Source organism: Mauremys mutica, chromosome 17 (assembly GCF_020497125.1).
Source record: "Mauremys mutica isolate MM-2020 ecotype Southern chromosome 17, ASM2049712v1, whole genome shotgun sequence".
Taxonomy (NCBI): Eukaryota; Metazoa; Chordata; order Testudines; family Geoemydidae; genus Mauremys; species Mauremys mutica.
In genome coordinates, this window is record NC_059088.1 from 18537213 (window position 1) to 18565181 (window position 27969).

Sequence of the window (27969 nt, forward strand, 5' to 3'; positions counted from 1 at the left end):
GGAGCTGAAGGCAGGTGCTATTGATGGGGCCCTGGGCGCTTGGGGTTGCTGTGCAGTGAGCAGGGCTTACAAAGTGTCCTGTAGCCAGGGGCTTGGTCTGTGAAACGCAGGAACTTAAGAGGAGGCCAATGTCAAATGGCATCAGCACTGGGGAGATATGTGCCCAGGCCTGCCCTTAGGGCCTCCCTGGCCAGGTCTCTACTGCTGTCTCCACTCTTCCACCCTGCTCCCCTGGCCCTTCCCCAGAGTTTGTCCCAGGTCTCTCTCTAGCTCTTCCCACTCCTGTGCTGAGTAAAACAGCCAGGTTATGGCAATGCCGGGGCTGGGGCTCCCCTGTGCTGCTCTTCCCAGGGTCATGGAGCTGTGGTGGGGAACTAAGAGCACACTTGTGTGGTCCTGGGCCCCTGGGTAGACGGGCATGGGGTGTCAGTGAGACTCTGTCCCGTCAGCAAAGGATCTTTAACCCACGGAGCTGGTTCTGCCAGCGTTAGGATGGCAATGTGCAGGGGGCGGCCTTGACATCGTCAATGGGCTTGTGTCTCTGCTCAGCACCATTTAAACCTGCCATCACCTCTCCAGATGGCACAGCCCGGTGGTACTGCAGAATGAAGCAGGCTACCTTCTCCCAGGTGCCCTGCAGCCGCCCCCACCATTCTCAGCTGTCTAGCTGGATGCCCCTTGGTCAACTCATCCTCACATCTGCTCCCTCTCCAATCACCTGCAGGCACCAGGTTCCTGAGCAGCCTCAGGGGCTGCTTTTGGCACGGCTCCAGGCCCTCTCCCCATGCGTGGCATGTTGCGTTCGCACTAAGTTTCCTTTCAGAGGCAGCTGCTGTGCAGTAAACTCAGGTCCCAGCTGTCCCCTGGGACATGGCTTTGCTCGGGGCCTGGGAGGCTCCTTCTGCCTGTGGCTCTTGTTGCACAGCTGCTGCGGGTATGTAGTGCCAGCTCCATGCCCCGAGCAAGGGCACTGCTGGCTCAGGCGACCCGCTACTCAGCCTGCCTTGCACCTGCGTGGAGGCAGGAGCAATTTGGAAGTGAGCGGCTGTGGGTGTCCCAGGAGAGATGGGCAGTTTAGTGTGAGGGGGCAGTGTGTGTGTTTGTGTTTTGGGGGGCCAGGGGATGACTGTGTGTGTGCAGAGTGGTGTTGTGAGCAGGCATCTTTCTCAACCTGCTCTACAAACACTCTGCTTCTTATGGGCCAGATTTTCAAATGAGCACAGCACCCAGCAGCTCCCACTGTCAAGGAGAATCCCACTCTGCTTGCCCCTCCTCTCACCCCCCCAGAACAATGGAGAATCCACCTGTGCTGAGGTGGCTCACCTCTCATGAGCACCTCCGGCACGTGCATGCGGACTTGTCTTCTCTGCTTGCAGTGCCCCCTGTCGGGTCTTCAGGGGCTCAGCCCTCGGCTAAGCCACACATAGTCTATATGTCTGAGCCCACAAACAAACCAACCCCTTGCAGGGCAAAAGGTCCAACAGGGCCTGCCACAGTGCCCTGGATAATGTCTTCAGCCCTGTCTCTGGGCTCAGTTCTCAGCCCCTTCTGGGCTAGTTTCAATCCGTCTCTGGTCTAGTATAGAGCAGTGCCCCAAGGGCCTTCTACCTGGAGACTCTGCATCCTGTGCTTCCCTTGGGCCTTTGAACAGCATTTATCCCCTTCTTGGGGCTCTGGCCACTCTGTGGGGGTGGGGGATCCAGATCCCAACCCAGGGGCCCTATTCCTGTAACTTCCTGTAACTGTAGCTGCTGCTTTTCCCTGGGCCACTTCCCACACAGCCCCTTCTGCTTCACCCTTCCCTCAGGGCTGAAGCTCTCACTGGAGCTCCAGCAGCATCCCAGGGGCTCCACTGGTGCCAGCCAGCAACTGAACTGCTCATGCTGACCCTGATGCTCCTTTTCATAGAATCATAGAATCTCAGGGTTGGAAGGGACCTCAGGAGGTATCTAGTCCAACCCCCTGCTCAAAGCAGGACCAAACCCAACTAAATCATCCCAGCCAGGGCTTCGTCAAGCCTGACCTTAAAAACCTCTAAGGAAGGAGATTCCACCACCTCCCTAGGTAACCCATTCCAGTGCTTCACCACCCTACTAGTGAAAAAGTTTTTCCTAATGTCCAACCTAAACCTCCCCCACTGCAACTTGAGACCATTACTCCTTGTTCTGTCATCTTCTACCACTGAGAACAGTCTAGATCCATCCTCTTTGGAACCCCCTTTCAGGTAGTTGAAAGCAGCTATCAAATCCCCCCTCATTCTTCTCTTCTGCAGACTAAACAATCCCAGTTCCCTCAGCCTCTCCTCATAAGTCATGTGCTCCAGCCCCCTAATCATTTTTGTTGCCCTCCGCTGGATTCTCTCCAATTTATCCACATCCTTCTTGTAGTGTGGGGCCCAAAACTGGACACAGTACTCCATCTCCATTGTTCTCTGTGTGAGAGGAGGCAGTATGACACGATGTACCAGGCCCTATGAGGCCCCCTGCTGGAAGCCTCACACTCCTGCCACACTTTGACCCAGAAAAGGAGCCATAAAGGTGGATCCTCCAGGCCTGCCTAGAGAGGCTGCAGCAAAGCAGCCAATCAGTGTGCAGCAGGCCCAGTTATCTTCATTAACGATCTGGAGGATGGTGTGGACTGCACCCTTAGCAAGTTTGCAAATGACACTAAACTGGGAGGAGTGGTTGATACGCTGGAGGTTAGGGATAGGATACAGAGGGACCTAGACAAATTAGAGGATTGGGCCAAAAGAAATATGATGAGGTTCAACAAGGACAAGTGCAGAGTCCTGCACTTAGGACGGAAGAATCCCATTCACTGTTACAGACTAGGAAGCAGTTCTGCAGAAAAGGACCTAGGGGTTACAGTGGACGAGAAGGTGGATATGAGTCAACAGTGTGCCCAGTGTGCCCAGGAGGCTAATGCCCCACACTACAAGAAGGATGTGGATAAATTGGAGAGAGTCCAGCGGAGGGCAACAAAAATGATTAGGGGGCTGGAGCACATGACTTATGAGGAGAGGCTGAGGGAACTGGGATTGTTTAGTCTGCAGAAGAGAAGAATGAGGGGGGATTTGATAGCTGCTTTCAACTACCTGAAAGGGGGTTCCAAAGAGGATGGATCTAGACTGTTCTCAGTGGTAGAAGATGACAGAACAAGGAGTAATGGTCTCAAGTTGCAGTGGGGGAGGTTTAGGTTGGACATTAGGAAAAACTTTTTCACTAGTAGGGTGGTGAAGCACTGGAATGGGTTACCTAGGGAGGTGGTGGAATCTCCTTCCTTAGAGGTTTTTAAGGTCAGGCTTGACGAAGCCCTGGCTGGGATGATTTAGTTGGGTTTGGTCCTGCTTTGAGCAGGGGCTTGGACTAGATGACCTCCTGAGGTCCCTTCCAACCCTGAGATTTTATGATTCTATGAAATGAGGCCTCACCAGTGCTGAATAGAGGGGAATGATCACATCCCTCGATCTGCTGGAAATGCCCCTACTTATACAACCCAAAATGCCATTAGCCTTCTTGGCAACAAGGGCACACTGTTGACTCATATTCAGCTTTTCGTCCACTGTAACCCCTAGGTCCTTTTCTGCAGAACTGCTGCCTAGCCATTCGGTCCCTAGTCTGTAGCAGTGCATGGGATTCTTCCGTCCTAAGTGCAGGACTCTGCACTTGTCCTTGTTGAACCTCATCATATTTCTTTTGGCCCAATCCTCTAATTTGTCTAGGTCCCTCTGTATCCTATCCCTACCCTCCAGCATATCAACCACTCCTCCCAGTTTAGTGTCATCTGCAAACTTGCTAAGGGTGCAGTCCACACCATCCTCCAGATCGTTAATGAAGATAACTGGGCCTGCTGCACACTGATTGTCTGCTTTGCTGCAGCCTCTCTAGGCAGGCCTGGAGGATCCACCTTTATGGCTCCTTTTCTGGGTCAAGGTGTGGCAGGAGTGTGAGGCTTCCAGCAGGGGGCCTCATAGGGCCTGGTACATGGTGTCATACTGCCTCCCCTCACACAGAGAACAATGGAGAGTCCCCCTCTCCTCCCCCCTCCCCGCACTGAGAACAATGGAGAGTCTCCCTCTCTTCCCCTCATGCACAAAACAATAGAGAATCTCCCTCCCCTCCCTCATGGAGAAAATGGAGATTCCCCCTCCCCAGGCAAAGAATGAGGGAGAGTCCCTCTCCCCTCCCGCCCCCAGAGAACAATGGAGAGTCCCCCTTTCGTCTCTCCCTCACAGAGAACAAAGGAGAGTTCCCCTCTGCTCTGCCCCCCCCCCCCCCGCACCAAGGGAGATTCCTCCACCCCTCCCCCACAGACAACAATGGAGAATCCCCCTCCCCGCCATGGAGAACAATGGAGAGTGCCTCCTCCCCTCTCCCACAGAGATCAATGGGGCTGCTCAGGCTGCTGAGCTCTTTTGAAAATCTGCTCAACTGTGAGGTCCAGGCTCAGCCCCTTCCTGGGTCAGTAACAAGAAAATCCCCAGGCACCTCACAGAGTCATCTCATGCCCTTTCCAGGCAGGTTTCCCTGGCTGGAGGAGCTCAGAGAATGGGGGGAAACGGGGTGCTTGAGGTGCTCTGTTATCTGGAAGGAGCCTGTGATCAAAGGGAATTTTCTGTAGTATTTTTATGACCTGACCCCCCTCAGTTCTGACTATGTTTTTCAAGGCTACCCAATGTGGAGGGTAAAGCACTGTTTGCTCTCAGGGCAGGCCGGGAGACATAGGTATCAATATCACCTGCCTGTCTGAGCCTGAATAGCCCCTTAAAAAGGGCTGGCTGAGGCTGACCCCATGTCAGTGGAGAATCTGAGAAGACAATGGCAAACTCAGTCACCAGGATATTGACACCTAGCAACCAAGGATTCACAGGCAGGAGGATTTCCCCACTCTCAGCAAAGACCCCCGCTGGAGAAGAAAGGATGGGGAAAGTGTGAGGTGAGGTGGGGTGGGGTGGGGGTAAGAATTGGCTGCTGGAAGGAGTCAGAGCTCTCACCTGGAAACTGACTGAGGAGGTCAGGCAGAGCCTGAATATGGGCTTCACTACAGTGTATCTGGGCTGACCAGAATGTCTTCCTGTCTCTGTGCTAACCTACGGCCTCCCGCTGCTGTGTTCCAGCTGACTGATAAACCCGTCTGTTTCATAGAAACTGAGTTTCATAGAATATCAGGGTTGGAAGTGACCTCAGGAGGTCATCTAGTCCACCTCCCTGCTCAAAGCAGGGCCAATCTCCAGACAGATTTTTGAACTCACAACCCTGTGTTTAGCAGGCCAATGCTCAAACCACTGAGCTATCCTTGCCCCCGAAACATGGGTGACACTGACATGTCCTGTTTTGGAAATGCTGTGTGAAGATCACTGCAAATACTGGATGGGGTGCACCAATCCTTGCAAAGTGGACAAGTCTCTGCTAGGAATGCAGCTCAGTTGGACTTGCTGAGCAGAGCTGATGGCTTGAAGCAGGAGTGCTGGAGCCCAGAGGTTCAGTCTCAGGAGGTGTTGCGTTTGCATGGCTGACCCCGAAGGGAGAGTGTGACCCTGTGGAGGCCTGGTATGCTAAAGCATTCCTCCAAGAGACTGTTCCAAAACTGGGGGTGTAGCACCCATCCTGGGGATCCATGTGCCACACCCCAGCAGAGATTTTGGTGTTTTCAGGCCCAGACCTGTCTGCTCTGCCTGGACCAGCATCTCTCCTGCTGTGCACCTGGGTTACTGCTAGGGTGGGGGCGGGGGCTGCACAACCTGAAGGCTGGGGACTGTCCAAAGCTGAGGGCAAGGGTGAGAGGCTTCCCCTGGCCATGGACTTGTGGGGCAGTGGCCAGAGTATGGCCTATGTGTGTCCATGGCTGCACACTGTGTCAGCAACAGCAGTCACATGCACACCTGCCCCGTGCCATGCTGGGCACCAGTATCTGTGAGAAGACGTGTAACACCAACAAACCCCAGTTGTCGGGATCAAACCTGGGATCTTTGGAGCTTAGTGCATGGGCCTCTATCGCGTGAGCTAAAAGCCAACGGGCTCTTAGCTAAGGCTGTAGAGCAGAGGTCAGCAACTTTTCAGAAGTGGTGTGCCGAGTCATCATTTATTCACTCTAATTTAAGGTTTCGCGTGCCAGTCATACATTTGAATGTTTTTAGAAGGTCTCTTTCTATAAGTCTATAATATATAACTAAACTATTGTTGTATGTAAAGTAAATAAGGTTTTAAAAAGGTTTAAGAAGCTTCATTTAAAATTAAATTAAAATGCAGAGCCCCCGGACTGGTGGCCAGGACCCGAGCAGTGTGAGTGCTACTGAAAATCAGCTTGTGAGCCGCCTTTGGCACGTGTGCCATAGGTTGCCTATGCCTGCTGTAGCGCAAACTCATTAATCTCTTTCTCTCTAAGTCAGGGGTTCTCAAACTGGGGGGTCGTGAGGTTATTACATGGCGGGTCATGAGCTGTCAGCCCCCACCGCCAAACCCCGCTTTGCCTCTCGCATTTATAATGGTGTTACATTTATAACAAAGTGTTTTTAATTTATAAGGGGGGGGGTCGCACTCAGAGGCTTGCTGTCTGAAAGGGGTCACCAGAACAAAAGTTTGAGAACCACTGCTCTAAGTGGTCTCGGTGCCACTAAATAGGACAGAACACCACACCCAGGAGGTGTGTGGGTTACAGACACACATCAAGAGAAATCTTGGGTAATCTGCCAGGCAGGGGAGGGGCTGACACCATCCCTTTACCCCGGGTTTGTGGCTCTGACAATGCTCTGGACATCAGTGAGGGGGACCTCAGAGCCTCCTGAGCTGAGACTGCATCTCTCCCATGGGCACTAATGTCTTCAAGATTGCTCTGGCTGCTGACCAGCTCTGGATGCTGCTGTCACCAACAAGTAGCAGCTGCTTGGGGTGACTGATCCACCCTGGTAAAGTGTGTGGCATCTTCCCTAGTGTTGCCACCCATCTGGGTTTTACCTGGACAGTCTGGTTTTTGGCTTCCGTGTCTGGGTGCCATTTAGGCTTGCCAGATGCCTGGTTTTGAAAAGGAGACCTGGCAACCCTAAATGGCATCCAAACCAAAAGTCTGGTTGCTGCAGCGTAGGGGGGAGGCGCCGGGTCATTAACCTATGCCAGTCCCTGCTCAGCCGGGGCTACCTCCTACCTGCAGGCAGGCTCCTTGAGAGATCCAGCAGGGGTCAGGGAGAGAGGAGTGAGCGACGGGGGCGTGGCCTTGGGGGAAAAGGTGGGACAGGGCCTTGGGGGAAAGCAGTGGAGAAGGGGGCGGGGCCCAGGGGAGAGGCGGAGAAGGAGGGGAAAGTGATCAGGAACAGTCAGCATGGATTCACCAAGGGCAAGTCATGCCTGACTAACCTAATTGCCTTCTATGACGAGATAACCGGCTCTGTGGAGGAGGGGAAAGCAGTGGATGTACTATTTCTGGATTTTAGCAAAGCTTTTGATACAGTCTCCCACAGTATTCTTGCCAGCAAGTTAAAGAAGTCTGGGATGGATGAATGGACGGTAAGGTGGATAGAAAACTGGCTAGATGGTCGGGCTCAACGGGTAGTGATCAATGGTTCCATGTCTAGATGGCAGCCGGTATCAAGTGGAGTGCCCCAAGGGTCGGTGCTGGGGCCGGTTTTGTTCAATATCTTCATTAACGATCTGGAGGATGGTGTGGACTGCACCCTTAGCAAGTTTGCAGATGACACTAAACTGGGAGGAGTGGTTGATACGCTGGAGGGTAGGGATAGGATACAGAGGGACCTAGACAAATTAGAGGATTGGGCCAAAAGAAATATGATGAGGTTCAACAAGGACAAGTGCAGAGTCCTGCACTTAGGAAGGAAGAATCCCATGCACTGCTACAGACTAGGGACCGAATGGCTGGGTAGCAGTTCTGCAGAAAAGGACCTAGGGGTTACGGTGGACAAAAAGCTGAATATGAGTCAACAGTGTGCCCTTGTTGCCAAGAAGGCTAATGGCATTTTGGGTTGTATAAGTAGGGGCATTTCCAGCAGATCAAGGGATGTGATCATCCCCCTCTACTCAGCACTGGTGAGGCCTCATTTGGAGTACTGTGTCCAGTTTTGGGCCCCACACTACAAGAAGTATGTGGATAAATTGGAGAGAGTCCAGCGGAGGGCAACAAAAATGATTAGGGGGCTGGAGCACATGACTTATGAGGAGAGGCTGAGGGAACTGGGATTGTTTAGTCTGCAGAAGAGAAGAATGAGGGGGGATTTGATAGCTGCTTTCAACTACCTGAAAGGGGGTTCCAAAGAGGATGGATCTAGACTGTTCTCAGTGGTAGAAGATGACAGAACAAGGAGTAATGGTCTCAAGTTGCAGAGGGGGAGGTTTAGGTTGGATATTAGGAAAAACTTTTTCACTAGTAGGGTGGTGAAGAACTGGAATGGGTTACCTAGGGAGGTAGTGGAATCTCCTTCCCTAGAGGTTTTTAAGGTCAGGCTTGACAAAGCCCTGGCTGGGATGATTTAGTTGGGTTTGGTCCTGCTTTGAGCAGGGGGTTGGACTAGATGACCTCCTGAGGTCCCTTCCAACCCTGAGATTCTATGATTCTATGAAGGGGCAGGGCCTTGTGGGAAGAAGTGGAGCAAGGTGGGGCCTTGGCGGGGGAAGAAGTGAAGCAGGGGCAGGGTCTTAGAGAAGAAGTGGGGCAGGGGGTGTGGCCTCAGATGAAGAGGAGGAGCAGGGTTCAGGCTTTGGGGTAGATACGGGCAGGATAGAGGGCCTGGAGGATCCGGTTACCAGCAATTAGAAAGGTGGCAACCCTATTCTGCCCACAGCTGGGGAAACTCCTCCTCACCACGGGCTGAGGTCCATAGCTGTTTAAATCGCCATGCGTGGGCTGGCAGAGTGGTGGGAGTATGTTCACAGCACTGAGTGTGAGCAACCGAGTGCCACCTAGGGCGGTTTCAGAGCAGAAAGCGTGTGGAGTGGGGTGTCTCCGAAGAGAGGAACCCTTTGGAACAACTCCATGTGTGGCCCACACAACAGCCCCTGCTGCAGCTGGGCGGAGAATGACGAACAAAAGACATCTTCTGTCAAAAAAGGGAACCAAGAGACCTGTGCAGGTAGTGATAGGCGCACACCAGCCCGCAAGTCCTCGGAGGCTCCCTCTGGAGTGCCCAGCCACAGCTCCACTGAGCACTCACAGAGCTCTCAGTTCCTGCGTTCCCAAAGGACCAGCACGCACAGGCTCCCTAGGCTCAGGTCAGGATCACCGGTCCACGTAGCACGCAGCTCTGACCTATGTTCATAGTGAACACAAAGAGAACAAGGAACAGAGATCTAGATAATAGGGAGATATTGGAAATAGACAGGTGCAGACAAAGCAAACTCATGGTGTGCTTTCTAGAGCCTTAGCTTACCTCACAAGGCATTCCCCTCTCTGCTGCAGGCTGGCTTATCCCAAGCTGAGATCCCTCTTTCGTAAGATCAAGCCGCTCGCAGCCTGTCTCCACAGGTTGAAGGGATGCCAGGGTGTCTCTCTGCACCCCCAGATAGACTTCACAATAGTATTTCCCCACTCCCCCGCCATCCCTCATGCTCTCACCCAGCGCGAGTGTCCACCCACTCCTCGGCCCCCATGGCCTCAGCATACTCTTAACCCTGGCACGGCCGCCACACTCCAACCCGCCTCCCACCCCTGTAGAGTAGCTGGGGCAGGAGTAACGTACATCCATTACATGCAGATGGTGGCTGGGGTGGGGAGCTGGGGAAATATGCATTTAGGAGCCAGAAGGCAGGATCCTTGGGGAAGGGCTGGGCAGTGACTGGGGAAGGTCAGGAAAGGGATGTGGTGGGGGCGGGTTTCTCAGATGGTGGGAGGGAGACATCGCTTAGGGCCTGGTATTGGGGAGCCTGAGCAAGGCTCTGCCCAGTCCAGGCTGAGGTCCTGACCCAGAGATGCCTCCCTTAAAACCTCGGTATGGGATCGCAAATGGCTGCCCCACCACTCAACTGGGGGAGGGAGAGGAGCTTGCACTTGCCCCTGGAGAAAGGTCACAGCAGGCCCCAGGGAGTGAGTCTCCTCTGCCCATGTGAAGTCTGGGGGGGGCGGGGCACTGCAGGCACCGAGGGCCCAGAATCAGGGCATTGGCCACCCACAGCATGGCACCAAAAGGTCAGCCCCACCTCCCCTACCTCCAGCCCTGCACATGCCCAGGCCCAAGAGTTGTGGGAGCAGCATGTGAGTTGGGATGGGCCTTGCCCGCTGCCTGGCCCTTGCAGGGATCAGCCTCCACTCCTGGGCCCTGACTCTTCTCCAGGGGTGATGGCATGGCAGGGGGAGGGGCTCCATATGGGTGGTGAGTTCAAAGCCAGGGCAGAATCTGACTCTATCTGTATCTCCAGGGCATGACATGCTGCAGGAGTAGGGTGACCAGATGTCCTAATTTTATAGGGACAGTCCCGATATTTGGGGCTTTTTCTTACATAGGCTCTTATTACCCCCCACCCCGTCCCAATTTTTCACACTTGCTGTCTGGTCACCCTATGCAGGAGCCAGGTTCGCAGTTGCCCATGGTCTCCATGACACTCAGTGATGAGGAAGGCAGTAGATGCTCTGGCTACCTGAGCAGCGCCAGGCAGAGTGGCATCAGGCTTGGATGTGCCTGAAGGGGTGGGGAGGCACCCCAGTGGGTGCTCTCAGCCTGAGCGAGTCTGGGGGGCGTGCAGCCTAGTGGGTGCTCTCAGTGTGCCTGGCAGGGAGAGGGAGGGGGAGGGGACGGGACTGCAGCCCAGTGGGTGCTCTCAGCCTGAGCAAGCCTTGGGGGCGTGCAGCCCAGTGGGTGCTCTCAGTGTGCCTGGCAGGGAGAGTGAGGGGGAGGGGACGGGACTGCAGCCCAGTGGGCGCTCTCAGCCTGGGCATGCATGGGGATGTGTAGCTCAGTTGAGGCTCTCAGCCTGAGCATGTGCAGAGTGGGGTGCAGTCTGGGTGCTGTCGATCAATCCATAACTCCCAGCATCTCTGTGATTCCCCTTGCAGGGCACAGAGAACACTTGGTGCTGGGCAAGGCTGTCAGCTCCACTTGGGGGTTAGGCTGGGCGTGGAGCCTGTTCTTCGGGGTTTAATGGGAACCATCTCCTTTCTGTCCCATCCCTGCCCAGCTAGATCCCAAGTGTGAGCTCAGGCACCCTGGGTGCCTATGGGGGAGGAGGGTTGAGAGGTTCCAAGCAGGCAGTCAGGGTCTGCATCAGGGCAGGAGCCTGGGGATAGATTCAAAATGAGGAGTGGGAAGGACCAGGAGGAAGAGGGGGAGGAATCCTTTCAGGGGGTTTCTAAGGCATGAAAGAAAAGTGAAAGGGAAGGAAAAGGAAGTGCTGCTGGGAGTCTGGCATGGGCTGGAAGTGAGTGTGTATAGCAAGGGGGCGCGGCAGGTCAGGATTAAGGGGCAAGAGCAGAGCTGTGGGGGGAGGAGCACAGGGTGGGATAACAAGGGGAGATGCATTCTGAGATTGAGGGACACTGGCAGAGCTGCTTAGGGCTGGGATAGCAGGGGGCTGTGGGTCAGAATTGATGGTATCAGCAGAGCTGGGGGTTGGGGGGAGCCCAGGGCTGGCATAGTAGGGGGCTGTGTGTTGGGCCTGAGAGGTATCGGCAGAGCGGAGGGGGGAGCCCAGGTAGGGGGCTGAGTGTTGGGCCTGGGGGGTATCGGCTGAGCTGGGGGCGGGGGGGGAGAAGGCACGTGCTATCTGCCCACAGTGCCTGCCATGATCCACCACTTGCTTTCCTGAGCAGCGTTTTTTGCAACCAATGCCCAAGTCTCCAGCGTGAGGCTGCCTGGGCCCAGCTGTTTATTGTCTTAATTAGGAGAACTATTGAAAGCTGTCAGGAGCGGACGGCGAGGGAGACATCGCCCCAGACACGCTCAACACGGAGCACTTGCTGCCTGCTCAGCCAGATGCCCATGAGAGCTCTGGTTAACAGCAGTCAACAGGGGATCTCACAACACCAGGTCACAGCGCTGTGTGTGGATGGTGACCTGGGACCTGGGGCTGAGCCTGGGGGCCTGGCACCCTGGAGGGTCCCAATGGGCTGAGATTAATTGGACTGAAAAAGTTCTGAGGTCTCTGGGGGAGCCCTGGGGATGTGCCCCCAGGGCTCTGACCCAGACGCTGACATTGTGATTGCCCCCCAGTCTGAGGCGCGTCGACCCAGCCCGCCGTTCTTGTTCTCTCATGCTAGACCCGTGGCTGATAAATTCCCTTATCTGTGGTTGGATCCTGGCCAAGGCCCAGCTCTGCCTCCCTGGCTGGGCCCTGACTAGATCAGTGTTCCAGACAGGGCTGAGAGTCTGCCTCTGCCTCCGGCTTCTGAGCACGAGCTGCCCCTCTGCCTCCATGGTGCACGCTCCCCTTGTGCATGAGGCCCAGCCAGGGGGGTTCCTGGGAGAGCTGGAGGTAGCACCCTCCCAATCCCAGTTGTTTTGATGCTCTCGTCAGACCTCGGGCTGTCCACAGCCAGGCTTAATGCCCATCCTGGAAGACTTGGGAGCAACCTAGGTCCTGTCCCAGGGTTGCAGACTCCACAGTATTCTAGGAGGACTCCTGTGGGATCCTGTGTTTGACATGTGGTCACTGCTTGGCTGTGGGTTGAGCAGCTCTCTCTGCCTTGCTCCAGCTGGGTGAGGGAACTGATCGTGACCCCTGGATATAGATGTAGGTGGCCTAACACTTTCTTGGCACCTCTTCTTTGATTAGCTTCTAACCTCCATTGTTTTCAGTGGGCCTTTGAAATTCCTTGATTTCCAGGTCAGAAAGGACCATTGTGATCATCTAGTCTGACCCCTGCATAACACAGGCCAGAGATCTGCCCCCAAATAATTCCTGGAGCAAATCTGTTAGAGAAACATCCCTTCTTGATTTAAAACTTACCCAGGAGAGAGACTCCACCACAATCCTTCGTATGTTGTTCCAACTGAGCTGTTAATTACTCTCACTCTAGAAAATTTACACCTTATTTCGAGTCTCAATTTGTCTAGTTTCAACATCCAGCCATTGGATTGTGTTTTACTTTTCTCTGCTAGACTGAAGAGCCCATTATCATGTTTGTTCCTTATGAAGGTACTTACAGACTGTGATCAAGTCACCCCTTCACCTTCTCTTTGTTAAGCTAAATAAACTGAGCTCCTGGAGTCTGTCACTATAAGGGATGTCTTCTTATCCTTGAATTGTTCTTGTGGCTCTTTTCTGAACCATCTCCAATTTATCAACATCCTAATTGAATTGTGGGCACCAGAACTGGACACAGGATTCCAGCAGCAGTCAAACAAGCACCAAATACAAAGGTAAAATAACCTCTCTACTCCTACTCGAGAGTCTACCTGTTTATGCATCCCAGGATCTCATTAATTTCATTTGGCCACAGCATCACAGTGGAAGCTTGTGTTCAGCTGATTATCCACTGTGACCCCCAAATCTTTTTTAGAGTCACTGCTTCCTAGGATAGAGCCCCCTCCATGTAAGTATGGCTCCATTCTTTGTTCCTAGATGTATACTTTTACATCTGGATGCATTAAAGTGCATATTGTTTGGTTGTGCACAGCTTAACAAGCGATCGGGATTGCTGGGTCGGTGACCTGTCCTTTTAATTATTTCCCACTCCCCAATTTTTTTTGTCATCTGCAAGTTTTATCAGTGATGATTTTATGTTTGCTATCAATGACCTGGAAGAAATGTTAAAATAGCATAGGGCCAAGAACTGATCCCTGCGGGATCTCGCTAGAAGCTCACCCACTCAATGATGGGTCACTGTTTAAAATTACATTTGGAGACATATCACTTAGCCAGCTTTTAATCCATTTCATGTGGGCAATGTTAACTTTCTATTGTTCTCATTTTTTTAATCAAAATATTGTGTGGTACCAAGGCAAACACCTTAAAGAAGTCTAAGTCTATTACATCAACACTATTACCTTTATCAACCAAACTTGTAATTTCATCAAAAATAGTTATCAAGTTATCTGTTTTCCATAAACCCATTATGGAGCCATTGTTCCATAAAATTTGACAGGTCAGAGTCCTCAGGCTAGGGAAGTGCCTTTTCTTTCTGAGATGCAATTCTATTGCGGTTTTACTGTTTAAAAATACCATTTACCTTCTGTTTCTTTTAGAGCGGTAGCTGTGTTAGTCTGTATGCCCAAATAAATTTGTTAGTCTCTAAGGTGCCACAAGGACTCCTTGTTGTTTCTTCTGTTTCTTGCATCCGTCAAGGACATCCTGGCAATTGCCAAACTAAGCATAGAATATGAGCATTCTAAGGCCAGGCTGGCTGCGCTGTTAAAGCAGCAGCTGCAACACACACTATGCTGGGAATGCCTGTTTGCTGTTGGAGTGACTGTAGAATGGGGGAGAACCAGGCTGGGCCTGCTGCTCCAACCTCTCTCTAGACCTGCACATGGCCTAGGGAGAGGGGCAGGCTTCAGAGTCTAAGCTCCAGCCTGAGCTACAACTTCAAAGTGTAAAACCACAGCGTTTTTAGAGCACTAGCATGCGCCCCACTACTCCAAGTCTCTTTAGGCTCACTCCCAAATGCTGTGTCGGCATACCCCACACGGCAGCAGTTGGTGCTGCAGGTTCAGGGTTTAAGCCCTACTGCTGATACACGACGGTAGGGTTGTTGCAGGAAGGTTGTTGTGGGAGGGGTATAGCATGATGTGGGAGGTTGTTGCAGGACTTGGGGGGCTGTTGCAGTTGCACATGATAGAGTTTTTCTCCCTTTTTTTCTTTTAAATAAACTTAGGAAATTCCATTTTGCGATAAAGGCCATTACCTGATCACCAATCCAAGCACTCAGATGTTAGAAAACTACCTGATTTAGGGTTGCGTGTGCCCATTATTGCTGCCCATTGTATGTAGGCATCATGACCCAGCCTGTCATTACATGAGTACGCTCTCTTTCCCACAGGCCCCTGCCTCCTGGGTGCACAGGATCAGCACAGCGGCAGCTGTAGATCTGGCATTTCTTAACTCCTGTGTTTGACTTGCAGCTGAAGTGACATTCTCGTAACATAGAGTTGTTATGTGTAATTATAACATTACATTGCAGCAGCCCCCAGAGGCCTCAGGCTGGGGCCCCTTTGTGCTGGGTGCTGCACAAGCATAGAGCACATGCCAGTCTCACCTCATGGAGCTTACCATCGAAGGTGCAAGTGTACTAGGTGTCTGGACAGGAGGCTGTTAGCACAGCCTTGCTGGGTGTTCAGTTATTAGCCTATCTGCCACACTGATCACAGCTCAGGTAATAATTGGAGATATACCAATCTCCTAGAACTGGAAGGGACCTCAAAAGGCCATCGAGTCCAGCCCGCTGCCTTCACTAGCAGGACCAATTTTTGCCCCAGATCCCTAAGTGGCCCCCTCAAGGATTGAACTCACAACCCTGGGTTTAGCAGGCCAATGCTCAAACCACTGAGCTATCCCTCAGCACCTGCCTAGGTGGGCTGGGGCTCCAGCTTCAGTGTCCATTTGCAGAGACTGCAGGGTTCCAGCTTTGTATTCCTCAGGGTTCTCTTGAGGCCTGGAGAACTTGGCATGAGCTGGCACCTGGTCTGCCAATGTCACAGATACAACACACAATTACAAATACCAATAACCCGCCTGAGAACTAAACTGACTAACAATGTTCAGTGAGTCTGTGAGGTGCCCTGCGCTGCTGCCTAGACCTGAGGACTCCCCTGGAACATCTGCACGTCTGCTGTCTGGAGACGGCAGGGCCCCTTGCTCTTGCTGTGCCACATACTGGGTCTCCATTGTCTGACCCTGTGATTGTTCCTGTCTGAGACCCTCTTAGGCAAAGAGCCGACTGTGCACCCCTTGTCTCCCTCCCTCCTGGGATTTGGAGAAGGTGCTACCTGCTCCTCTGCAGTACATGTCCATCTGGGGTGACAGCCTCATAAAATCGCAGCATGCCCTTTTGTGTCCCCACTGCTGTTTGCGGCCATTGTTCCTCATCATCGAGACACAGCCTCGTTTCCATGAAGTCGGGGGGAGCTCCTGGCATGCCAAATCATACTGAGGTTTTGTTTGGCCTTCTCTGTCTCTATATATGTCTGCAAGTCCCCAGCGACTCTGACCTCAGTTTCTAACAGTGCAGGCATTCTGGTTTCAATTTGCTGTGGAACAGAATGTCAGCAGGTGATAATTCCAGGCTTCATTGGTGCCATTCTGCAATTTAACAGTGCTAAATGTGGATCAAAGTCTGACTCTGTCGCTTCTTTCAGTAGGTGCTTTATTATTTTGACACCATTTTCCACTAGCTCCTTGGATTGGGGATCATGGGGACTAGCTGTTACATGTCCAAACCCAAACTTCACTGCAAACTGCTTAAACTCTTGCCCACTAAACTGCAACCCATTGTCGTAGGTTACTGTGTAAGATAGGCCGTGACGAGTAAAACCAGATGTGATGTGCACAGCCACCTGATTAGCAGTAGCATCTTCTAGTACAGCTGTCTCAGGGAAGTGGGAATAATATCTAGGAAAAGTACATAATGTTTCCTGTCAAAAAATCTCTGCCTATGTTGTTCCAGGGGAGCCCACCAGCATGGGCTCTTTCTCCTGACTTGTCCTTTATTTTTGATATATACAACAAGCCTTAACAATGTTCTTGATGTCGCTGTTCATTTGAGGCCAGTTTAAAATGTCTCTGGCCTTTCTCTCAGATTTTTCAATCTCTAAATCAGTGGTTCTGAACCAGGGGTACATGTACCCTTGTGGGTACTCAAAGGTCTCCCCGGGGGTACTCAACTGATCTAGATAGTGGATCTCAACCTGGGGATTGCTGCCCCCGGTGGGGTGTGTGTGAAGGGATGGGTTGGAAGTGCAGGGCTGGCATTAGGGGGTAGCAAGCAGGACAGTTGCTCAGGGTTTTCTGCCACAGGGGGCCCCGCGAAACTAAGTTACGTGCTTCAGCCGCGCTTGCCTGGGTTCGGGCTTCAGCCAAGGCTCTCAAGTGAAAAACAGGCTCATGTATCACACTGAACTATAAGTACAATATTCATATTCCAATCAATGTATTTTATAATTCTATGGTAAAAATGAGAAAGTCAGTAATTGTTCAGTAACAGTGGGTTGTGACACTTCTGTGGTTTTATATCTGATTTTGTAAGCAAGTAATTGTTAAGTGAGGTGAAACTTGGGGCATGCAAGGCAAATCAGACTCCTGAAAGGGTCATAGTAGTCTGGACAGGTTGAGAACCACTGCTCTAAATGACCTTCATGTATCCTTTGTAGTATATTTTTTCTGTAATACCTTAGGAATCACTATCATGCTGCCTTTAAGCAAAATCCCTTCTAGTATTGAGAGCTCCCCTGGAATTGCTAATAGGGGCTGGAATATGTTGTCCCAGCCACCTGGTGCTAATAGTCTTGATTACGTTCTGTAAAGTGAAATCCTGAGCAGTTGCTCTGGCAATCACAGTCCACATTTTGTCCAGGTTTTGTTTATCAGAATGTCATACAAAATCTACCTCTGAATTTTGCTCCACTGCTCTAGAGTGTGGGTCTGCAGCCACCCAATCACTCCCAGGTTTTATCCAATTTGCAAATAATACATTTGTAACTTACAAATTCACCTCTGTTCTTGGAGTGACCAGGCCCCTTTTGGAAATGACAATGAGTGGTTTGTGGTCAGTTTCAGCTAACACTGGCCTGTCCTAAATAAAGTCTTGTAACCTTTTATACCCATGGACTAAGGGCAAAGCTGCCTCCTCTATTTGAGTGGATTTGACACTCAGGTTTGATTAGCGCCTGTGACACATAGGCCACTCCAGTCTTGCCTATGCTGTTGTGATGATATGTTATTAGAATGGAAGACCAACAAATTACAAAATGTGCGTACCACGGAATGCCACTGTGTGGCCCATGATCATGGGGCATCAAAAGCTTTCATGATGTGACAAGACGGCCAGCGATGGACATAAACTGACTACACAACCACACCACCTTAAGTACATCACCAGAGATCACTCTAGGTGGTGCTTGATTTGCAAGGAGACATGTCATAAGAACATAAGAATGGCCATACTGGGTCAGGCCAATGGTCCATCTAGTCCAGTATCATCCTGTCATCTGACAGCGGCTGGTGCCAGATGCTTTAGAGGGAATGAACAGAACAGGGTAATTATTAAGTGATCCATCCCCTGTCATCCAGTCCCAGTTTCTGGCAATCCGAGGTTTAGGGATACCTGGAACAAGGGGTAACATCCCTGACCATCTTGGCTAATAGCCATAGATAAACCAGTTATGCTTTTGGCTTTCACAGTAACCCCTGGTAACAAGTTCCAAAGGTTGACTGTGTGTTGTGTGAAGAAATACTTCCTTTTATTTGTTTTCTGGTGCCTATTAATTTCATTGGGCGACCTCCGGTTCTTGTATTATGTGAAGGGGTAAATAACACTTCCTTATGCACTTCCACACCATTCATGATTTTATAGACCTCTATCATACCCCCCATTAATCATCACTTTTCTAAATTGAACAGTCCCAGTCTTTTTAATCTCTCCTCATATGGAATCTGTTCCATCCCCTAATCATTTTTGTTGCCCTTCTCTGTACTTTTTCCATTTCTACTATATTTTTGAGATGGGGTGACCAGAACTGCATACAGTGTTCCAGGTGTAGGTGTGCCATGGATTTATATAGTGGCATTATGATTTTTACTGCCTTATCATCTATCCCTTTCCTAATGGTTCCTAACATTCTATTAGTGTTTTTTTGGCTACTGCTGTACATTGAGTGGATGTTTTCAGAGAACTATCCACAGTGACTCCAAGATCTCTTTCTTGAGTGGCAACAGCTAATTTAGATCCCATATTTTGTATGTATAGCTGGGATTATTTTTGCCAATGGGCATTACTATACAGCAGGGGTCAGCAACCTTTCACAAGTGATGTGCCGAGTCTTCATTTATTCACTCTAATTTAAGGTTTCGCGTGCTGGTAATACATTTTAATATTTGTTGAAGGTCTCTCTCTATGAGTCTATATATTATATAACTAAACTAATGTTGTATTGTAAAATAAACAAGGTTTTCAAAATGTTTAAGAAGCTTCATTTAAAATTAAATTAAAATGTTGATCTTACGCCGCCGGCCCGCTCAGCCCGCTGCTGGTCTGGGGTTCTGTTCACCTAGGCCGGCAGCGGGCTGAGTAGGGCCTGTGGCCGGGAGCCCGGCTGGCAAGGGTCCAGCAGCCAGAACCCCAGACCGGCAGCAGGCTGTGCGGGGCCAGCTGCTGGGACCCCAGACCGGCAGTGGGCTGAGTGGCTCAGCCCACGGCTGCTCAGGGGTTCCATCCGCCGGCTCCTGCCAGCCGGGATCCTGACTGCCGGATCCACTCAGCTCACTGCCAGTCTGGGGTCCCAGCCCTGCCCACATACAGTGGGTACCTACCTTCTCCCTGGTTCTGGCCCATTCTCTTCGTCTCTCTGCACTGAGCTGAGAGTGGGAGTGCACTGAGCACAGGGCTGGGGGTGAAGGGTCTGGCCAGGAGCTAGAATGAAGGAGGGGGCTCAGGGTTGGGGCAGGAGGTTTGGGTGTGGGGGCACTTACCTGGACAGCTCCCATATGATGCGAGGGATGCAGGTGGGAATGTGGGGTGGGGGTGCAGGAGCTCCCATTTGGTGCTCAGGGTGAGAGTGGGGATGGGGGTGCATTGGGTGTGGGGGTGCTGGGGATGTGGGGGGGTGTACAGATGTCAGGGCAGAGGGGGGGCTGGGGATGTGTGGGGGTGCCAGAGTCAGGGCTGGGGTCGTGGGGGGGGGGGTGAAGAAGTCAAGCAGAGGTCTGGGTGTGTATGAGGGAGGTACAGGGCCAACGGTAGGTGTGTGGGGGGGTGCAGGGCAGAGGGCTGGGTGACTGCCCCCCTCAGAACCTCCAACCCCCTCGCTCCTTGTCCCCTGGCTACCCCCTCCTGTGACCCCTGCCCCTAACTGCCCCCAGGAACCCATCCCCTATCTAAGCCTCCCTGCTCCTTGTCCCCTGACTGCCCCCCTAGGACCCTACCCCCTACCTGTCCCCGACTGCCCCAACCCTTATCCACACCCCCACCCCCAGGCAGACTCCTGGGACTCCCATGCCCCATCCAGCCACTCCCCCTCCCTGACAGGACCCCCAGAACTCCTGACCCATACAACCCCCCCTGCTCCCTGCCTGCCGCAACCCCTCTCCACACCCCTGCCTCCTGACAGCCTCCTCACCCCAAACTTCCGACTCATCCACCCCGCGCCCCGCTCCCTGACTTCCCCTCTCCAGAGACCCCCACCCCGAGTCCAAGTCAGCTGGCACAGGCCAGCGGCAGGTTTTAATTGCAGTGCAGAGTTACCCACTGTGTTCACTGGCTACTGCTTGGCTTCCTTGCTTTTTGCCTCAGTCTCTCTCTGTCCCGTGTCTGTCTATTCTCAGTTTCTGTGTGTTCTGCCTTCACACACACTCTCTCTCTCTCTCTCTCTCACTACTCAGCAAAACCCTGGCCTCTGCCCACTCAGTCCAAACTCCTGTCTGTCCCCTTTTATCTTAGGGCTGGGGATTGTGACTAACTCATCCTGACAGTTAGTTAATTGAAGGGTTCATTCACACCTGTCTCAAAAGGGTTTAACTCAATCCATAACAAGTTTTCACCTAGCCCATAACAGACACTCTGATACACACACAAACACACACTGATACACACACACACACACACTCGGATTCACACACAAACTGCAAAACACTGATATGTGCATAAACACATACTTACATATATGCAGACATACACATGTTACATGTACACACACACACCTTACACTCTCACATGTTAAATGCTTCCACATAGACCAGGGGTGGGGCAAACTACAGCCCGTGGGCTGAGTCCGGCCGATCAGACCTTTTAATCCAGCCCTTGAGCTCCAGCCTGGGAGCGGGGTTGGAGGCTTGCCCCACTCTACGTGTGCCGTGGCTCTGCGTGGCTCCTGGAAGCAGTGGCATGCCTATCTCCAGCTCCTACACGTAGGGGCAGCCAGGGGGCTCTGCATGCTGCCCATTCCAAGCGCTGATTCTGCAGCTCCCATTGGCCAGAGTACTCACCCCCAGCACCCCAACCCCCTGCCCCAGCCTGGAGCTCCCTCCCACACTCCCCAATCCCCTGCCCCAGCCTGGAGCCCCTTCCCGCACCCTGAACCCCTTGTTTCTGGCCCCACTGTGGAACCCACAACCCCAGCCCAGAGCCCATACCCCCTCCCACACCCCAACACCCTGCCTCAGCCCAGAGCCCTCTCCCATACTCTGAACTCCTCTGCTCCACCCTCAGCCCCCTTCTGCATCCCAATCCTCTCATCCCTGGCCCAACCCCAGAGCCTGCACCTCCATCCAGAGTCCTCATCCCCTCCCGCATCCCAACCCCCCACCACAGACTGGAGCCCCCTCCCACACACTGAACTCCTTTTTTCTGGCCCCACCCCAGAGCCTGCACCCCTAGCCAGAGCCCTCACCCCCTCCCGCACACCAACCCCCACTTTGTGGGCATTCATGGCCCACCATACAATCTCCATTCCCAGAGGTGCCCACTCCTGACAAAGCCCCACGTGAAGGAGGGATCAGCTGGCACTCCCCGTGAGTCTCACAGCCTGCACTCAGGGCAGCAGGGCGCTTTGTGGATTAACTCTGAGGGACTGGCCTGGCCTCTCCTGCTGCATGTGCTGCGTGGGGACCCGCGGCGTGGTCAGCACTATCACGAGCCTGCAGTTTGCACCAGCCTGCTGCTGAGCTGGCCGCTGGCTCTGCTCCCTGCAGCAGCCTCCAGAATCTCTGGGCATGCTGGAGCCAGCTGGGCACCCGGAGAGGGCAGGGGAGCCATAGGCCTGGAGCAGGAAGCTCCTCCCTAGATATTCAGCCCAACATCTGCATCCTGCTCCCCACCTCGGACTGAAGGGGAGAGAGAACATGGGAGGGGGAGCCTCTGGGGTCCCCCATTCCCTTCCCTTTGGGCTGACATGCCCTTCCCCACCCCCCAGAAGGGGCCATCCACCCTGATGCTCCAGGGTAGCCAGAAGCTCCCCCAGGACTCAGCCTCCCCAACTCCCATAAGCCAGCCCTCCCCCACTCTGTGAGGACCCCTTCCCCACTTCCTCCCTCATGGGCTGAGCCCTGCCCACCTCTTTAGTTGATTATTATTTATCATTATTCTGTTCATTGCATCCATCTGTCCCTCTTGGAGTGGAGGACAAGTCCTGCTGGTCCAGCCTCTGCCTGATGGGTGGAGGATTCGCATTGCGCCCGGTTGTTCGGTTGTTCGGGATGGGCGGGGGATTTGCACTGCCCCAGGCTGTCCCTGATGGGCGGGGGATTCACACTGCACCAGGCTGTCCCTGATGGGCGGGGGATTTGCACTGCACCAGGCTGTCCCTGATGGGCGGGGGATTCACACTGCACCAGGCTGTCCCTGATGGGCGGGGGATTTGCACTGCCCCAGGCTGTCCCTGATGGGCGGGGGATTCACACTGCACCAGGCTGTCCCTGGTGGGCAAGGGGATTTGCACTGCACCAGGCTGTCCCTGGTGGGCAGGGGATTTGCACTGCACCAGGCTGTCCCTGGTGGGCAGGGGATTTGCGCTGCGCCAGGCTGTCCCTGGTGGGCAGGGGATTTGCACTGCACCAGGCTGTCCCTGGTGGGCAGGGGATTTGCGCTGCGCCAGGCTGTCCCTGGTGGGCAGGGGATTTGCGCTGCGCCAGGCTGTCCCTGATGGGCAGGGGATTTGCGCTGCGCCAGGCTGTCCCTGTTGGGCAGGGGATTTGCACTGTATCAGGCTGTCCCTGGTGGGCTCGTGGGTTACAGTCCCAACTGCCCTTGGCAGTTCTGACATACATGGTGGGGCTCAGGCGCAGATCCTCATCAGGATGCATCATAGGCAGAAGGCCGCGCCCGTCCCTATGGAAAGAGCAGTGCCAGGTGCTGCCTGGAATCAGGATCTGCTCCATGTGGGTGATGCCAGCGAGCCCAGGGTGAATGACCGGCCTAGTGCTGACTCTGCACCCAACCCACATAGCCAGTGTGCTGTCCTGCTGTGGGCATGGGCCCTGGCAGAGCACCCAGCAGCTGCTATCTAGGGGTGGGGTGAGGAGGGCAGAGTTGGGCACAACAGGAGAAAGGCCTCTTTGTACAGCCAGTGGGAGTGGAGCCGCCTACAGCCAGTGGTGTGTGCTGGGGCTACTGGCCAGGGGCTTTTGGCTCCGGCCAGGCAAAGGAGCAGAGGTGGGATGAGAACTCGGGGCCATGACCCCAGAGAGTGGGGTGGCTGGAATGTGCCTCCCAAGGCCCAGGCACAGACATGCAGCAAGGTCAGCCAGCGGCAGGGGTCACGCTCCCATCTGGCCAAAGACGGTCTTTCACCTTCATCCCAGCACACACAGGGCAGGAGCCCGGGTTGTTAGGAGAGGGGTGGTGCCCAGCACAGAGCAGGCCCTGGAGCAGCGGGGTCAGCCCAAGCTGACGTCTCCCTGTTTGCCCCCAGAGAGCCAGCCCACAACATCTGATGAGACGGTGGTGGCAGGTGGCACCGTGGTGCTGAAGTGCCAGGTGGAGGATCCCGACGACTCCTCACTGCAGTGGTCCAACCCAGCCCAGCAGACGCTGTACTTTGGGGAGAAACGAGGTACTGCCGGCAGCCCCAGCTGGGCCTGGAAAGGCCCCGCTCACTGCTCCCTGGGCCTCGGGCTAGACTGGCTGTGAGGGGAAGAGGCTCCAGAGAGCATTCCTCAGCCTTTCCCCCTGTGTGAGGAGGGGGTGGGAGGGAATGGGGCCCCAAGGCAGGGGGGCAGCAGAAAGGGGAAGCAGTACTTCAGGGAAGGAGAGGGGGCGAAGGGGAAGTCGTGACCTGTGGAGGGGGGGCACGGATGAGGTGCAGCGGTTCCCTGCGAGGATGAGGGGAAGCAGTGCCCCGTGGGGGGAGGGAAAGCAGTGCCCCATGGGGACGGGACGAAGGGAAGCAGTGCCCCGTGGGGGGAGGGGAAGCAGTGCCCCATGGGGACGGGACGAAGGGAAGCAGTGCCCCGTGGGGGGAGGGGAAGCAGTGCCCCATGGGGACGGGGCGAAGGGAAGCAGTGCCCCGTGGGGGGAGGGGAAGCAGTGCCCCATGGGGATGGGGCGAAGGGAAGCAGTGCCCCGTGGGGGGAGGGGAAGCAGTGCCCCATGAGGACGGGGCGAAGGGAAGCAGTGCCCCGTGGGGGGAGGGGAAGCAGTGCCCCATGGGGACGGGACGAAGGGAAGCAGTGCCCCGTGGGGGGAGGGGAAGCAGTGCCCCATGGGGACGGGACGAAGGGAAGCAGTGCCCCGTGGGGGGAGGGGAAGCAGTGCCCCATGGGGACGGGACGAAGGGAAGCAGTGCCCCGTGGGGGGAGGGGAAGCAGTGCCCCATGGGGACGGGACGAAGGGAAGCAGTGCCCCGTGGGGGGAGGGGAAGCAGTGCCCCATGGGGACGGGACGAAGGGAAGCAGTGCCCCGTGGGCGGAGGGGAAGCAGTGCCCCATGGGGACGGGACAAAGGGAAGCAGTGCCCCGTGGGGGGAGGGGAAGGAATGCCCCATGGGGACGGGACGAAGGGAAGCAGTGCCCCGTGGGGGGAGGGGAAGCAGTGCCCCATGGGGACGGGACGAAGGGAAGCAGTGCCCCGTGGGGGGAGGGAAAGCAGTGCCCCATGGGGACGGGACGAAGGGAAGCAGTGCCCCGTGGGGGGAGGGAAAGCAGTGCCCCATGGGGACGGGACGAAGGGAAGCAGTGCCCCGTGGGGGGAGGGGAAGCAGTGCCCCGTGGGGACGGGACGAAGGGAAGCAGTGCCCCGTGGGCGGAGGGGAAGCAGTGCCCCGTGGGGACGGGACGAAGGGAAGCAGTGCCCCGTGGGGGGAGGGAAAGCAGTGCCCCGTGGGGACGGGACGAAGGGAAGCAGTGCCCCGTGGGGGGAGGGAAAGCAGTGCCCCATGGGGACGGGACGAAGGGAAGCAGTGCCCCGTGGGGGGAGGGAAAGCAGTGCCCCATGGGGACGGGACGAAGGGAAGCAGTGCCCCGTGGGGGGAGGGGAAGCAGTGCCCCGTGGGGACGGGACGAAGGGAAGCAGTGCCCCGTGGGCGGAGGGGAAGCAGTGCCCCGTGGGGACGGGACGAAGGGAAGCAGTGCCCCGTGGGGGGAGGGAAAGCAGTGCCCCATGGGGACGGGACGAAGGGAAGCAGTGCCCCGTGGGGGGAGGGAAAGCAGTGCCCCATGGGGACGGGACGAAGGGAAGCAGTGCCCCGTGGGGGGAGGGAAAGCAGTGCCCCATGGGGACGGGACGAAGGGAAGCAGTGCCCCGTCGGGGGAGGGAAAGCAGTGCCCTTCAGGCAGGCGCCTCCAGGTCACTCCAGGGTTGCAATGTGACCTGGAGGCTCCTGCTGGCTCTTGGCCCCAGCAGTCGTACCCGCCCCTGCCGGTCAGCTGGCCGGCCAGCATCGCTAACCGCTCTCGCTCTGGCCCCAGCGCTCCGGGATAACAGGATCCAGCTGGTGAAGTCCACACCCAACGAGCTGGCCATCAGCATCAGCAACGTGGTGCTGGCAGATGAGGGCGAGTACACCTGCTCCATCTTCACCATGCCTGTGCGGACGACCAAGGCCCTCGTCACCGTCCTGGGTGAGGGTTTGTGACTCCATTCCCCTGGGGACTGGAGCCTGCTTGCGCACGGGGCCCAGCGAGTGTGATCCTGGCCTGGCAGCAGCCCACACGATCCCCTCCCCCACCCTGCCAGCTCCTGGAGCTGGGCTCCCTGCTGTTGCTGAAGGGTGGGTGTCCCGGGCCCCAGAGGCCTGGCCACAGCCCCTTGGGATGCTCCTGGGCTCCCCTCCAAACTACAGGGCCTGGATTCTCCTCACAGCTCCAACCTGAGCCCAGCCAGGGCTCCATGTCTGGGCGTGTCCGTGTGTCTGCATGTGTCCATGTATCTGTCTGTGTCCATGTGTCTGCATGTGTCCGTGTGTCTGCCCCTGCCCTTTTGTGCATGTGTCTGTATGTGCCCCCGTGTTGTGTATATGTGTGCCTGTGTATCTGTGTGTCTTCTTGTGTGTCTGTGCCTGCCCTTGTCCTGCGCATGCTCGGGAGCCGTCAGGAGGGCAGTTCAGGGGTGCGGAGGGACGAGACGTTTTCTGTTTCTTGCTCCCTCCCCCAGGAATCCCCCAGAACCCTCAAATCTTTGGCTACGAGCTGCCCATCCGAGAGACAGAGACGGCCCAGCTGATTTGTAGATCCTCTGGCAGCAAGCCAGCTGCCCAGCTCCGCTGGAAGAAAGGCAACAAGGAGCTGCAGGGTAGGTGCTGGCTGCTAGGCTGCAGGGCACCAGGGCATACTGAGAGCCCAGCTCTGGTGAAGCTGGGTAAGGCCTGAACCTTGCAGCTTGGCCTGCAACGGAAGGGGAGAACCTGGCCCTGCTCAGTAAAAAGCTGAGGCTGCCCCTTAGGCTGGGGCACTGCTGTCCCCGGGGCCTAATCGGCCACTGCAGGCAGGTTGGCACCTTAGCGAAGATCTTTCCCTGGGGTTGAGCCTGCAGAGAGGGAGCCGCGCCCCAGGGCCTGAGGTAGGCGAAGGGGTAAAGCATCACCAGGCTCTGAGGCAGACAGAAAACAAAGAGTAAAACTCACGGTCCCTTTGCAGCATGGCCACAGGCAGCAGCGGGTGGCAGAGGGTCCTGCAGCACTGGGCTGCATTGTGAATCTGCTAAGAAGGGGGAGCAGGGAGGCGGCACAAAGCCTGGTTCAGTAATAATGAGGGCTGGGGAAGAGTGAGGAACCCTAGAGGGACCTGCCCCCATGGGCCAGCGAGGACTCGGTGCCCAAGGCAACGTGTTGTGCCCTGGGAGGAATGACCTGACCTGGGCCCTAAGCCAGGGGCCAGCACTCAGTACATTGGAGATGTGGAGGCAGCTCTCAGGTGACCTGGCCATTGCTCAGACCCCACATGGGAGAATGTCGGGGCCCACCAGGGAGAGCAGGGCCGGTACAGTGGGGCTGTTTGAATCTGAGGACACAAGGGTGGGAGGCAACACAACGAGCTGCCCTGAGACACCAGGTCAGGCTCCAGCCATGCCTCCTCGTACCACGACCAAGGGGATGCTCAGTGACACTGCAAAGGAAGACTGGTAACCGCTGTGCCCAGTACATGCCTGTGGCAGTCTCTGCCCCAAGGGGCCCCGGGGCCCCAGACCCAGGATTCAGGACCAGTCAGACAGGCCAAGATAACTGGTGGAGGGGCCGTGCACCCTCCTGCAGGGCACCAGCTAACCACTAGCTGAGGTTCTCCCGTCACTAGCAGCTCCTGTCCCTTGCTCTGAAGCAATGGGTGAGGTGCAGATGGGCCCCGTGGGTGAGATAGAGTCATTCCCATGCCCTGTGCAGGCCCCACGCTGATAGCACCTGTTCCTTTGCCCCCCAAAGGTAGGCCTTCCGAGGTGACGGAAGATTCCAACGGGAAAACCTTCACCGTCACCAGCCGCATTGAGTTCACCGTCACCAAAGAAGACAACGACGTGGAGGTGACCTGCACAGTGGATCATGAGTCCCTGCAGAACTCAGAGAGATCCACCAGCCAGAAACTGCAGGTCCACTGTACGTACAGGCCAGCCACAGCGAGGGAGGGGGAGGCATCCAGGGACTGTGCTTGGAGTGTCGCGCGAGCATGACGAGGTGCAGATGAGACTAAAAGAAGGCATGAGCCAGTGACCCGTCCTCCGCAGACACACCCTGCCTCACATGAACACCCCGCGCCCACTCACAGCGCACCCCAACCCCCCACAGCCCACAAACCCCACACACAATAGACACAACCCACGGCCTACCACACCCCCCACAGTCCACCGCCTGACACCCCTGATACACAGCCCACGGCTTACTACCTCCAACACAACCCTCTGCCTACCATCCTCCACGCAGCCCTCTGACTACCACACCCATATGCTACCATCTGCCACCACCCA

General features: G+C 55.1%; 1 protein-coding gene across 4 annotated transcripts in view; it reads left to right on the forward strand.

Annotated features, from left to right (window-relative positions):
- CADM3 (cell adhesion molecule 3) overlaps window positions 1-27969 on the forward strand; it is a 135490-nt gene that overhangs the window by 59053 nt on the left and 48468 nt on the right. For all 4 annotated transcript variants that reach the window (XM_044992083.1, XM_044992085.1, XM_044992084.1 and 1 more), the window contains 4 exons: window positions 23492-23632; window positions 25485-25637; window positions 26170-26307; window positions 27431-27601. In XM_044992083.1, coding sequence (XP_044848018.1) covers window positions 23492-23632; window positions 25485-25637; window positions 26170-26307; window positions 27431-27601 — 603 coding nt within the window. The remainder of the gene's footprint in view (window positions 1-23491; window positions 23633-25484; window positions 25638-26169; window positions 26308-27430; window positions 27602-27969) is intronic.